Source organism: Scatophagus argus, chromosome 4 (genome assembly GCF_020382885.2).
Source record: "Scatophagus argus isolate fScaArg1 chromosome 4, fScaArg1.pri, whole genome shotgun sequence".
Taxonomy (NCBI): domain Eukaryota; kingdom Metazoa; phylum Chordata; class Actinopteri; family Scatophagidae; genus Scatophagus; species Scatophagus argus.
Window position 1 is genome coordinate 1,795,894 of NC_058496.1, and position 12,816 is coordinate 1,808,709.

At 44.2% G+C, this 12,816-nt stretch overlaps 1 protein-coding gene across 3 annotated transcripts; it reads right to left on the reverse strand.

The window, feature by feature from the left end:
* Nucleotides 1-680: 680 nt before the first annotated feature.
* On the reverse strand, nucleotides 681-12,174 carry piwil1 (piwi-like RNA-mediated gene silencing 1). 3 transcript variants are annotated; one of them, XM_046386749.1, is made up of 21 exons: nucleotides 12,045-12,174; nucleotides 11,340-11,427; nucleotides 10,432-10,549; nucleotides 9,391-9,519; nucleotides 9,070-9,284; nucleotides 8,382-8,503; nucleotides 8,094-8,174; nucleotides 7,362-7,559; nucleotides 6,641-6,749; nucleotides 6,419-6,545; nucleotides 5,546-5,663; nucleotides 5,098-5,212; nucleotides 4,803-4,990; nucleotides 4,243-4,315; nucleotides 3,627-3,827; nucleotides 2,981-3,084; nucleotides 2,416-2,486; nucleotides 2,164-2,317; nucleotides 1,746-1,871; nucleotides 1,339-1,486; nucleotides 681-1,200 (listed from the first exon to the last, which is right to left on the reverse strand). In XM_046386749.1, the coding sequence occupies exons 2-21, from the start codon at nucleotides 11,400-11,402 to the stop codon at nucleotides 1,084-1,086; spliced, it is 2,577 nt and encodes an 858-aa protein (XP_046242705.1). In that variant the 5' UTR covers nucleotides 11,403-11,427; nucleotides 12,045-12,174; the 3' UTR covers nucleotides 681-1,083. The 3 variants fall into 3 exon arrangements, with proteins under 3 accessions (XP_046242705.1, XP_046242707.1, XP_046242706.1); XM_046386751.1 differs by lacking the exon at nucleotides 12,045-12,174 and adding an exon at nucleotides 11,945-11,963; XM_046386750.1 differs by lacking the exon at nucleotides 12,045-12,174 and adding an exon at nucleotides 11,644-11,690.
* Nucleotides 12,175-12,816: the final 642 nt, after the last annotated feature.

Genomic DNA, 12,816 nt, shown 5'->3' on the forward strand with positions numbered 1-12,816 from the left:
AGTAGTGAATGTATGATGAATCGAAAGCCAATGTATTTTCAAAGCTGCCCTAATGGACTGTGCGGACGTCCGTCTTTGTGCGTGAAATGAAACGGTCCACCTTTATTTCCTCACGCCGTTCTGTTTTCCATTTCATCCTCATGTATTTTAAAATCTAGCCTATTTTTTCTACACACACGCGAGTTGAACTGAAACTGCCAAAATAAAAAAAGAGAGAATGTATGCAAAACATTCTGTACGACTTTCTCGGCCAACAGCCATGTGAACCTGCGGTAAACTGACATTTCCAGACCATCTCCAGATGTTTGCTTCTGTTCATTTCGAGTGACTGTTGCTCTTTTTGTACTTTTGTCCATTTGTAAAATTGTTTTTAAATGTTTATACTTGATTTTCAAACTGCCTTTTTTGTACATTTAACTTTATAATCAAACAACAGTGCAAGCCCCCCACCCCTCCCCCCGTCCACCCCCCCACCCCATGGTGTCTTGGAGACCATTTTGTTTAAAAGTCTGCAGTTGTGTGCTAGCTTTATGATAAGAATTATCAGCCTATATTGATGGTTACAAAATATTGTGTGGGTGTGCATGTGCAATCTTTTCTATAAAAAAAAAATCTAAATAAATTTGATATTTTGTAATGTTTGATGTGTGAGTTAACTAAAAAAACCCAAACACCAGAAGTGACCTACACCACACAAATGTTTATTTGAACTGTTTGCTTTGACAAAGGTAAACATGAACTTACACTTTAGTGAACACAAAGAAGACGTCATCTTTGAAATCATTTTTCATTCTTCACGTGTGGCTTGCACTGAACATCATCCGCGTCAGACCGCAGACAGGTGCGTCCTCACCATTTTAACCTGCAGTTTGTGAGCTTCCTGTTGACCTCTGAACTGGAACTTGGACTTAAGACTTCAATGTGAACCTCTTGAAGTGCGTAACCCCACACACCCGTGGGGCTCAGTGTAGCTCAGAGTGACCACAGAAACGCAAACTAACTCTTGGCATCGGCAGAACTCAACTGAGGAGAACAAAGGAAACTTAGGAGTCAGAGCCGAACAAACTGCTCATCTTGTCGTCCTTATAGGTAGAAGAGGAGGTTGTCCAGTTGCGAGTTGTGCTCACTGTGGATGTTCTGACCCACCAGGAAAGCCAACTTGTGGGCGTACTGGCAGGGTGCGGGCACTTGGATGATCCCCTAAAGCACAAGGAGAGAACGTCAATCAACTCTCCTGGACTTTCAGGGCTACTTCGCTGTGCTAAATGACGTTTTTTAGTGCCGCTGCGGTTATAAAGTGAGCACAGCCTGCAGCAGCTTGCTGGTGTCAGAGCCCACCTGCCAGTTGTAGTACATGTGGCACAGCTTGTAGGTGAGCCGCTGCATGTGGTCGGGCTTCAGTCCACTGGTGTCGTACACGACATTGTAGTGGGTCGGCGAGACGCTTCCCATGCGGACCGCCTGGCTCACGATGTAGAAGTCATACCTGGCGGATGACAGCTACAGTCGGTAACTACCACCACACGCTGTGACATCAACGTGGGGAGCATCAGAGCGGACCAACAGATCTAATGGCTGTGAACCTCGTGCTCTTTGGGCGTCGTTTGATTTATTATCTGCTCCAGCTTTTCTGACTTTCTCTGCACGTGTACGCTAATAAACTATTGGACAAACCAGGGGAAACACTGACTACTGCTAAATAAAAGGAAAGATGCAGGAACAGATGAAGAGACATAAAAACCCACCACTCTGGACGGGTGACCTCTGAGTCGACGACGGTCCCTGGGGGCGGGTTGGACACCTTGCCATTGATGTGGGCGAAGAACCTGCAGTTGATGCGCTTCTTCACCACCACAACACTCAGCCTGGGCCTACGATGAGCACAAGAAAAATGTAAACTTCTCAATTTCTATTCATTCATTTATTTATTTACATAGCACTTTATACAATCAAAATTGTCTCTAGATGCTTTAAGGAGACCCAGAGCCTGAACCCCCGAGGAGTAGGAGGAGGAGACCCGGACCTGGCGAGCAAAGTACTTTCAGACGAGCTGATCAGCCGCAGCAGGTGTTTCAGCACCTGCTTCTCTCCGTGCCGGTACACAAATCAGAGGACACAGGGACTTAATGCACGGCACAAAGCTTTAAAACATACTAAACTCACATGTAGTCCTGCCCAATGGACCTGATGGAGTCCATGATCTGTGCGACCTCGTAGTTGACCACGCTGTGCAGCTGGCCGTCGCCCACTCCGTCTCGGTACACGATGATCCGTGAAGGCAGGCAGCTGTTGAACTTCAGGTAGGCTTTCAGTGCAGCTGGAGACCAAGTTGGAGCAACTTTTTACTTAGCTGTGCTGAGATTAAGAGGCTTGAAAATAAATAAGAGATTTGTAAACTGAAAGAAAGATACTTGCCACTTAAGGCCACCTTCAGTCTGTCCATGATTTCCTGACCTTTGTGCTGCAGGATGCAGTTTGAGAACCACCTTGACAAAGAAATCAGAAACATCACACAACTTATCGCTAAATCAACGGCCGACAGGTCAGCGAAACAACTACAGCGAAGCAGGGACGAGTGCGATGACTCGAGCGACTGTCTGAACGTTGCTCTGCAGCAGAAACACAAGTCACTTAGTAAACTAACTTAGTCTTCTATTAACGTCCACGTTAGAGCCGTCTGCAGAGCTCAGTGTGTGTAGGACCAGCAGGTGTCCTCTTTGTGCTCACTTACAGCACAGGTAGGAACTTTCACTCAGGTGACACATGCTGCTTTCTGATGCTACGCTAGGCTAAGGCTGCTTTGTTGTACTGGTGAAATGCTTGGCTGTATGGAGGTTTATGGACGACGGTTACGGATTCCGCTGTTATTTCACCAGCCGTGGACACGTCAGTCGTCAGCCCGTCTGTGCAGCCCCTCAGCGGCTTCGACTGCACACACGGTTTGAACACGCAGCTGCTCGTCTCTCTTGTAGAAACCAACCTGCTCATGCTCTGGTTGAGGCTGGCCACCAGGGCTCCCACAGACCTTTTCCCAGCAGTGATGTCATGGTAGCAGTCGATGCCCACAATCATCAGATGTTTGAGCTGCACAAGCAGGAGGAACAAGTTAGCAGGACCGTGCTGAGCGCAAGTTCTGTCACAAACAGCATTCATCAGTCTTCCCCTTTGTAAACATGTGTTTTCACCCCAAACTGCATCTGACACAAACGTCTGCCTCTCCAGAAGATGCAGAACAAATCCAGCCAAACCTGAGCAGAAGCCTTTAGAGGAACATGTGGGTACAGCAGTCCAGGTTCAGGAACTGGAGATGATGAGGCACGACATAACCACACACAAAGCCCCCCGAAACAAGTGAAGACGAGCAGAAAAGAACTCCTCACTGCAGCTTTGGATGTCTGTTAGCCTCAACCTCACATTTAGCAACACCCAAACCAGATTCAGACCCCTGATCCACTTGTGACACGTCTTACGATCGTTAAATCAGTCAAACGTTTTTCATTCTCTATGTGCTCCTAAACCTCGTCTGTTTCCCACCACACACCTTGGCTTTGAATTTCCTCAGTGAGCACGTGCACTGGTGTGTGTGTGTGTGTGTGTGTGTGTGTGTGTGTGTGTGTGTGACCTACTGGGATTTCCACGCTCCACAGTTCTCCTCCCATCTTGCAAGCCATCTGCAGTGCGATCTTGGTGGCCACGGTCATGAGGGCCTGGGGGCGGCTCAGCGTGCGGGCCAACACACACTGGCTGGGGGTGGGGCACTCCAAACACAGGTACTTCTTGATGCTGTCGTACTTGTCCTTCCTGTTGCTGGGGAGGACGACCACCACCTGACAGACAAACGAGTGGACGGCGTCTCACATACGCCACACCAGAACACGGCTACGACGCAAACATTAATGTTTGCAGTCAACGTGGGACAGGTGTTGAATTTAATGCTACAGTTACAGATCATCTCTTGAATATTTTAACAGAAAAGAAACAACCTGTCCAGAACTAACATTACTTTATAACCCCACAGGTGCTGCATATAAAGGAAATCCCACCATCTGCCAGTGTGGAGGCATTCTGGGTTTATCTTTGGAATTTTGGTTTCTGATTTTACTCAGAATACAACAAATAAAATATGACACATTATTATTCACTAAAAAATCCAGCACTATAAAAGAATTACAAGCTGATAAACCTCTCATCACTCTTTTTCACTGTGTGGCAGTTTTGTGTTTCACATGTTCTGACACTAACCATCTGTGTATGGGGTCCAACATTGTGCTGCAGGGCTCTGAGGAGAGACTCCTGATGATCCTCATACTGGATCCTGAACACAACAAAACAGAAGGCAGGACAACATCGTGACAGTAAAGCTCTCTCACTGATCTCTGGACAGTGAACTGAACGGCTGATCTGCCACTGAACTCAGATCAGCGATTACTTGATTATTCGCCCAGTAGAAAGAAGGAACACACAGCTAAAACCAAAGTACTAAAACAGTCCCTGCAATGACCACGTCAGGGCTCAGTTCCAACTATTGTGAAGTTGAACAAATATCTCTTAACTCAACAGTCTAACCTTCATGTGTTTGTCTGCTAACAGAGTGCATTTAAATGTATTCTACACTTTAATATGCAGGTCACATAACTCTCACTCACATTGGGTTTGATGCTTCAAAAACAAATAAAGGAAAAATTGAATCACAATCCAAGGCAGCATCACATGTAATTTCACTGTTCAGGACTGCATCACCTCCTCCTGCCACAGGGTGGTGCAGAAACCCCATTTTTCATCATTCTTAGACCAGAACTCACATGATGGCTCTGTTCAGGCGGATACCGAGCGGGCCCGAGACTTTGCTCAGGGTCTGCAGGAGGGACTGGGCTTCGTTCCCGCTACGGCGGGTGTAAAAGAGGAGCCAGGATTCCAGGGGAGGAGCGCTGATCACAGGCACCCCACGCATCTCTCTGGTCCAGTCAGCTGCCATGGGGCTGTACACATACTAGGTGACACAAGTGATTATTTTAATCCCTCACTTAAGATCATATGAATAAATCCATTTAATTAATTCAAAAGAGCAAATTTCTGCAACCACAAGCCCAATCGTACCGATCTTGATCCCTGGAAAATCGTCTCCCCCGGGAGGACTCTGCCAGTCAGCTTTAGGAGCGTCTTGTCAAAGATGAGTCCCCACTTATCCAACTCCGCCTGAGCATCAGCATTCCTGCAAAATAATTTTAGGATTTAAATCAAAGCCTGGGATTCCGCTGCCTGGAGATGTTGACAGGAAAAGCTGCTATTTTAACATCCTTGCATATGAGCAGACTAAATACACAAGCTGCAAAGACGGGGGAACAAGGGGAAAAGCAGAGGAGTCAGGGTCAATGTTAACATCTCCCCCATCTGACGTGTCGATCATCAAACAGGAACCACTAAGGAGTAATTAGGATTTTTAAGGCCTTGAAGTCACATCTACTGCGCCGTGTTTGGCCATACTTTGTATTTGTCCACGACACAGTTTCCCGATCAAGTTGGCAGCACACTGACGGTCACGTACTTGTGGATATTTGTGACGAATCTGTTGAGGCGCTGATTCCTCTGCTCCGGGCTCAGTCTGGTGTACTCGGTCAAGTCCTTCATGATTCGGTAGTCTTCTCGCATCTTGTCAGTCAGGCCTGTTGAACACAGTGGTTTTCATTTAAAAAGGAGACAAAATTAACTGAGCGGGTTAAGTTTCCCACAGCGGACATCCGAACAGACCAACAGAGGAAACTAACCCTGAAAACAAGAACCACGTGAGGATCTCAGAGTCCATCTAAACTGTTACGCTCTCGACTGGAGAGTCATGTCAGCAAATTGTACCCATCAAAACACTCAGGTGAACAACCAATAGTAAAAACTAGGACTGTTGTGATTTTGATTTCCTAATGAAAAAGATCAATTGACTGGCACTTGAGTTAAATGACAGCACCAAAGACATGGGGGTTTGGGGATTAGGGGGTTTGATTTAATTTGTCAGAAATCCCTGACTGATTAGTTCAGGAGGACGGTTTTCTCTGGACAGATCTGACAAACCAAACTTGTGGTTTATTGTTGAATCCCAGAGTGTTTTTGTGTGCTGAACCCTGGATTGCCTTTGGTAAATATAATGTGAATTTTCCTCTCCCTCACCTGCAGAAAAGCCACCAGGATAAAGCCAAGCTTTCACCGTAAAATATGATCTTTTAGAAGAATTTCAAAGAAGAAAGAAGAATTTCAAAATTTAAATAAAAGTTTTCAGGGGAAGAGCTGTCAGCGCTGAAAATAAAAATAACTGAAAATCGGATCACATTTCATACAGATGTTATAAATGAAACAACTAACCTGGATATCGAGTCTCTCTCTCTCACACACACACACACACACACACACTGGACAATGAGACTGTAACCTGTCAGGTAGCACAGCTCGGGGACCAGCATGGCGGGCCCAGGAGGAGGAGCTCCAGCAGGACCCATCCTCTTCACGTGACTGATCAGCAGCACTTGGTTCCCATCACTGATGTCCAGGCCATATTGCTTTGAACATAAAGTCCACGAATGAAGTTACCATTAAGCTTCCTCAATTTCTGTCCCACTTAAGCCAGTACGTGTGTTGAGTGCATGACACTTACAGTCTTGTAATAGTTCTTGAAAGAAATGTCCGTGTCTCCTCTCTTGAATGTGTTGCTGGGAGTGTGATCCCACGCAATATCGTCAATTCTGTAGGTTTTGTTGTTGTATCTAAGAAAAAGTGAGGAGGCAAAAGAAAATCCAGCGCAGGGTTTGAATTAGGTGAAGGCTGAAGTGCTTTGAACACCACCTGATACAAACATCTCTACCAAGCGGGGATGTTTGATTAGTTGACTGGTTGTTTAAATGCTGCTCCCCTCACTGGTGTGCAGCAGAAACACTAATCAGTTATTAAACTAACTGCACGACACACAATATTTTATTTGGACAACATTTAACCTTATATATTCAACTGCACTCATCATTTTCTGAGACGTATGTCTGTCAGGGTTATTACATTTTTGACTTATCAACTCAATGAAATATGGACACGACCCAACAAAATGTGGCACAAACTGGATTGGCACCCAAGCGCCAAATGTTTAACATTTCAGTGCAATTTTTTGTCAACAGAGCTGAAAATGCATTTCTTTTGGGTTGTGTGGTTTTTATTTGTTCTATTTAGGACATTTGGGTATTTCCACATTACAATTCTGAGGTCTGAATATCATTTAGAATTAAAAATTCACTGATTTTTCACAGAGCGTAGAATAATTATGATGCTATTACAGTATCAGTGGTCACAGTAACAGTTTTGTTTGTGTACTGAAGTGTGGGTCTTACTTGGTGAGGACTATGAGTCCTATGAGCTCCTTGGCGCAGACCTCAGGGAAGCGCTGACTTCCACACTGCTGCCTCAGGTTGCCCATAAAGTCCAGGACCGTCTCGCTGCGCAGCACCCTGTGGCTCACGTCAGTACACATCATGATGGACAACTCGTACTGCAAGATGGTGGTGGCGTATCCCGGCCAGATGGTCAGCCTGGGATCGACAGGACACGCTCAGTTATTCACCTCAAATCAAACAAAGTGTTGTTTCCCATCAGAGGAAAGAATGCAGAAAACCGAACTCTGTGACAGCACCTCACTGGGTTTAAACCCATCTGTTAGGATAATTATTTTATCTTACAAACCTTCTTAAAAAAAACAGAACCTTTAGTCAGAGACTTTCCTTCACATATTATGTTCTACTACTGAGAAAGCAGCAACAGCATCAGGTTTAAGTGAATTCATATCTGCTGCAGTATACAAAAACAGGAGTTCAGTGTGTGAAATCCTCCATTTTCATTTTCTTTTTGTTTTAAATCTATTTCTTTGAGTTTTTATTATGACACTACTACAAATGATACTAAAATCTGATCTGTCCTAAAAAGTCCTGACTGGAGCACCTTTAAAAAGCTTATTTTTAACTCCCAGAGCATCACATTTTCAGAACACACTTTATTAATCTTACTTAACACATCTTACTCTGTGTGACACACAGCTGTATTAAGAATAATGAGTCAAATGAATATGCCTGTGCTGTGGGATGTTGAGCGGGTCTTTGGGGTCGTAGTAGTTGCGTCCAATCTGCTGCATGTTGAGAATTCTCAGGATCCTGAAACGGGGAATAAACAAAAAAACACCAACACCATCAGTGAAAAGTCTGGGAGTTTCCAAAGATAGTGAACTGCAGATTCTCCAAGGTTTTTCAGCAGATGTAACCACAAGCACAACCACAGGCACGCTCATCACAAGCAAATGCAAACATCATTTAACTCAAACAGCTGCACGTTAAACTTTTAAAAAGATCTGGAAAAAGTACCTTCTGAATATAATGTTGTAAAACTGAATGCACACCGGAGATGAGGGCGGCAGCTCATTTGTCAGCGTGACGGTGATTTGAACCTTCTCTCCGTTCCGGGTCTCGCTGTACAGCACCGTCTCCTGGACAAATAAACTTTTATCAACCAACAAAGTCAACAACATTCAAATTAAAACTAAATAGTTCAGCAATCAGTTAAACTAGTTTTGCAACAAGCAGTTTGTCCACTCGTGTTCCAATCTGATGTGATAAACGGTGATCTGATTCACAGGATCTCAGGACTGCAATGATTTCAGCTTTGCAAATGACCACATGGGGGCTCAAATGACAGCATTCTGAGCGCAAGAAGCTGGGGCAGGGCTGCACGATACTGGGAAAAACCTGGCACTGTGACCTCCATCTCCACTGGGATACATAAACACACGTGAAAAAATACAGGAGATTTCAGCAGATTCAGGCAGTGTCTTAGTCACTTACACCAATCACACCAAGTTTGAGATCACTTGTGACTACTGCACATGGGTACACTGCAGTACTGCAATCACATGCAGTGCAGCCCTACTCTGGTGACTGGTGGACAAACGGGAACCATCCAACAGCGCGACGAGTTGCGCTTCTCTTTGTTGTTCTTAAGAACTGTGCATATTCGTTTTGTTAGTTCCTCTAAACGTCTGAATTGACAGATTACCTTGCTGTGCAGTTTGTGGGGCAGAAACAGCAAAGCACCATCAAAGCTGCGAGCTACACCAAGTACTTCCTCGTGCTGGAAGAGGAGGGCAGACCTCAGGCGACGGGACTCCATCGGTGGACTGTAGCCCACATGGTACTGATACAGTAACCACTGAGGGCGGGACAGGATGCGGAAGAAGTTCGCTGTCAACTGGATGGCAGTACCGCTTGTTCCTGAGGATGTACACACACCTTTTTAGGTAGTATTTTATGATCCTCTCACTGAAGTAGAGTTGTTTGATGTATTAGTGCACATTAGTTTCAAAGGGTGACTGCAGACCGCTCTTTGATTCCTTAACGTGCTCCATAGCCTGCCTGGTGTTAATCCCCACATCATGAAAATCCCGGCGGCGTCCGCCTCTTTCTCCCAGCTTCACCTGCTGAAATCCAGCTGATATCTGTGAAACAGCTAACAAAACAAAGTTTAGCTTTCAGGACCAGTTTGCATACATCACAATGCAAATGTGTCACAAGTATGGATGTAACGGATCAGAATAACAAAAAGAAACTTTCAATTTATTTTTGGAACACTTCAAAAATACATAAACATAACACTATAAAACATTTGCCCATTGAGTATTTAGAAAAACAAAACACTAATGTTCTTTGACCATATTTTGAAATCCTTTGTCCTCAACGACGGCGTATGGCCTCATGTCTGCTGCTATAAACAATCCGATGGATCTTTTTATTACCGCTCTGATGTTGTAAGTAAAGGCTGGTGAAATGCACTGGTGATGAGTTGCTGTGCCGACTTTTCGTCACTTCATATGGGTCATCATGCTAGATGTATTGCCATGCTCATAAGACTTTCTCGTGCCACAGTGCTGACACACCGTAACCGTTTTGTCCACTAACCTTCTCCCATCGCCACTGTAATGAACAGGAAAGGCAAAGTGCTCCCATACAGCAGATTTAAAAGACGCCGTTAGCCTCTCTAGATCCTGACCTCCTGGTCCTCCGCTTGCCATACTAACACACTGCGCTTGTAACAGACACGTGGCAACTGGCCTGCTCACGTCAACGTTAAAAATAATGAACCAATCATCGCCTTCCAGAATAAAACACAGCCAATACGCAGCACACATGCGTTCCGAACCGTGGCAAGTGATCCGTAGCAGCCCGAGTCACAAGTATAGATTTAAAAACATGAAATACTGAACAAGCACAGGAGTTGGTTAGACACTTTAGTCCCAAGAACGTCCAACAATCATATGAAAATCTGTATGCGTACATGAAGTGAAAAATTATGCATTCATTACACGGGACATTTCAAACCACATTTCCCAAAACAAAAACATATTTTGTGTTGTGAGTGTACCTTCTGCAGAGAAGGGTCCGGGAACGCCTTTCTGCCTCCCTCTACCGAGCAGCTCTGCCTCGCCCTCTCCCCGCTGCGGGGCTGCAGGAGCTGGTGGTGCGGACTCTCGAGCCTTGCTCTTCGACACAGGAAAAGTGGGGAGTGTGGGGAACGTAGTGTTAAGCAAACAGACCACTCTCGTCAAGGTAATAAAGTTTGAACAAGCAATTTTCAGCTTTTTGCAGCTTGCTTTTATGGTCTCAAGTAACGCTGTTCACATTTTAATCTTGCACAACCGATTTACAGCATACAACACCAAGGCTGAGCCCAATTCATCCCAATAAAGGTTCCTTAACCATCAAACAGAAAGTAAAAAGTGGGTTTTTATTCCCCTTCTTGGTTTGTTTCTGCATTTTATGGTCCACTACACATGTGCATCAGTGTCTCTGCTCAAAGATTTTTTACACTGGGTCACAAAATATGCACACTGTCTGTCAACTGAATGGTTTTAAAGGGAACCATTTCTTCCAGAACAGCAGGGTCTGAGGATTATCCTCAGAAACAGTGACGATAATTCAGATGTCATGTTTCATTGCTGAGCGCCACAACGAAACTAACACTCAGCTCCAGTTAATGTGACTGATAACTGGGATGCATGAGCTAATATCTTTATTAAGACGAATCGAATCAATGCGACTGTAAATTCAAGTAAAAACCTTTTCTTATCTTCAATGTTAAAAATGTGAAAGTGTAAACACACCTGAATCAATCAGCTCCATCGTCACCAACATCCCACCCAGCTATCCGGGTCAATAACTGTTACACATCAGCGTCTTGATGGCAACGGAAATGTCATAAACCTCCCAAAACCTGCGCAAAACCACCACACAGCTGGAACAGTAATGTCGGTAGTTACAGACGGCTCTTACCGCTCCAGGTGCAGAGGTCTCCTGACCACGAGCTCTGCCTCGTGCTCGTGCCCGGCCGCTCATTTTCAGACAAGTTCAGGTTGTTCAGCTGTTTCAAAAAACCAACACAATACACGACCTTTAACGCAACGCAAAGAGCAACAAACCGAAGAAATACATTCAGGACAAGCAGCCGAGACTCGAAAGCTGAAGAAAAGTACTAGTTGCTGTGACTAATTATTATACAAACAAAGACGTACGCCATCAAATTAATTTCACAAATATTATTAAACAGTGCAAATATCCTGAAGTAGCACAGACAGACTTCAGCGGCCGGTGTCTGCCTCTCGCAGATAAAATGGCGCCTGCTAATTAGCAATACGTGGCCCACACCCAGCTAGGCTAACAAACCGCCAAGTAAAAGCGTTTTTTCTTTCTTTCTTTCTTTCACAGGGTCAGGACGCTGACATACTAAATATAAAATTTAAGCCATTCTGTTGAACTCATTAACATAACGCAGCGCTATGTTACAGCACTCCTGTACTGGACTAATCCGTTAAGTCAGCTTATTAACATAAGTTTAGTTGGTTAATTAACATGAGCAGATGCCCTGGCTATGACCTTACCGCCTGGCTAGAAGAGGTAAAATTTAAATAAACTTCGTAAAGAAATCAAATAAAAGTCAGTATTATCATATGTTATGTCGATTTTAAGAGGCATACTCACGTTTGAGCAAAAATTGTGGTATTCCATGAACCAATTTCCTCGACCACAGGTGCGTCCAAATAGGCCTTTTCACCAACAAAATGAATACGCTTCCAATTTTATTACTTTATTCAAGCACTTCTTCAGTTTATATACGGTATTATTATCTATCCCTAGTGCAGTTGTTCATAATGAATGTAATAATACGTCATTTGGGGGGGTTTCTAAAGTAATTTCTCAGAAAAGCCTAAGAACTACTTTTTTGAGCGCAGTGATCCGTTTAACCTAGTGCTGTTGTGACACTTTGTTTTAAACTGTGCGATATCCATTGCGACCACTAGATGGCAGCACATCCCCTACACTTAATATACACACTGAGGCTGTTTGCCATAGCGACACTTAGCGACTCTGATGAAACTCAGGGCTCTGATAGACATCGTTATCGTTTTATAAACCAGCACCAAACTTGTAAGTGCACATTTGAGCTTTAAAAAGTTTAAACAATGAGTTTAAATGTATTAAATAACGCATAAATAAGCCTGAGCTGGCTCTAAGACCTTCTAAGGCCTTGTGTAGGGAGTTGATTATTCTCTGAGTTTGGCTTAAGAGAATGATAAACGAAAAACTACTGATGTGTTTACAAAGTCAAAAATCCCTGTTATCCCCTCCTTTTAAGAGGTATCTGACACGAGCTATTATTTCTTCCCAAACTTTTCCCCTCTTCTGCACATCCTACCATTTGAAACAGAACTTGGCACCTCAGAGGGCAGTTTTAGGAAGATGTACGCAAGTC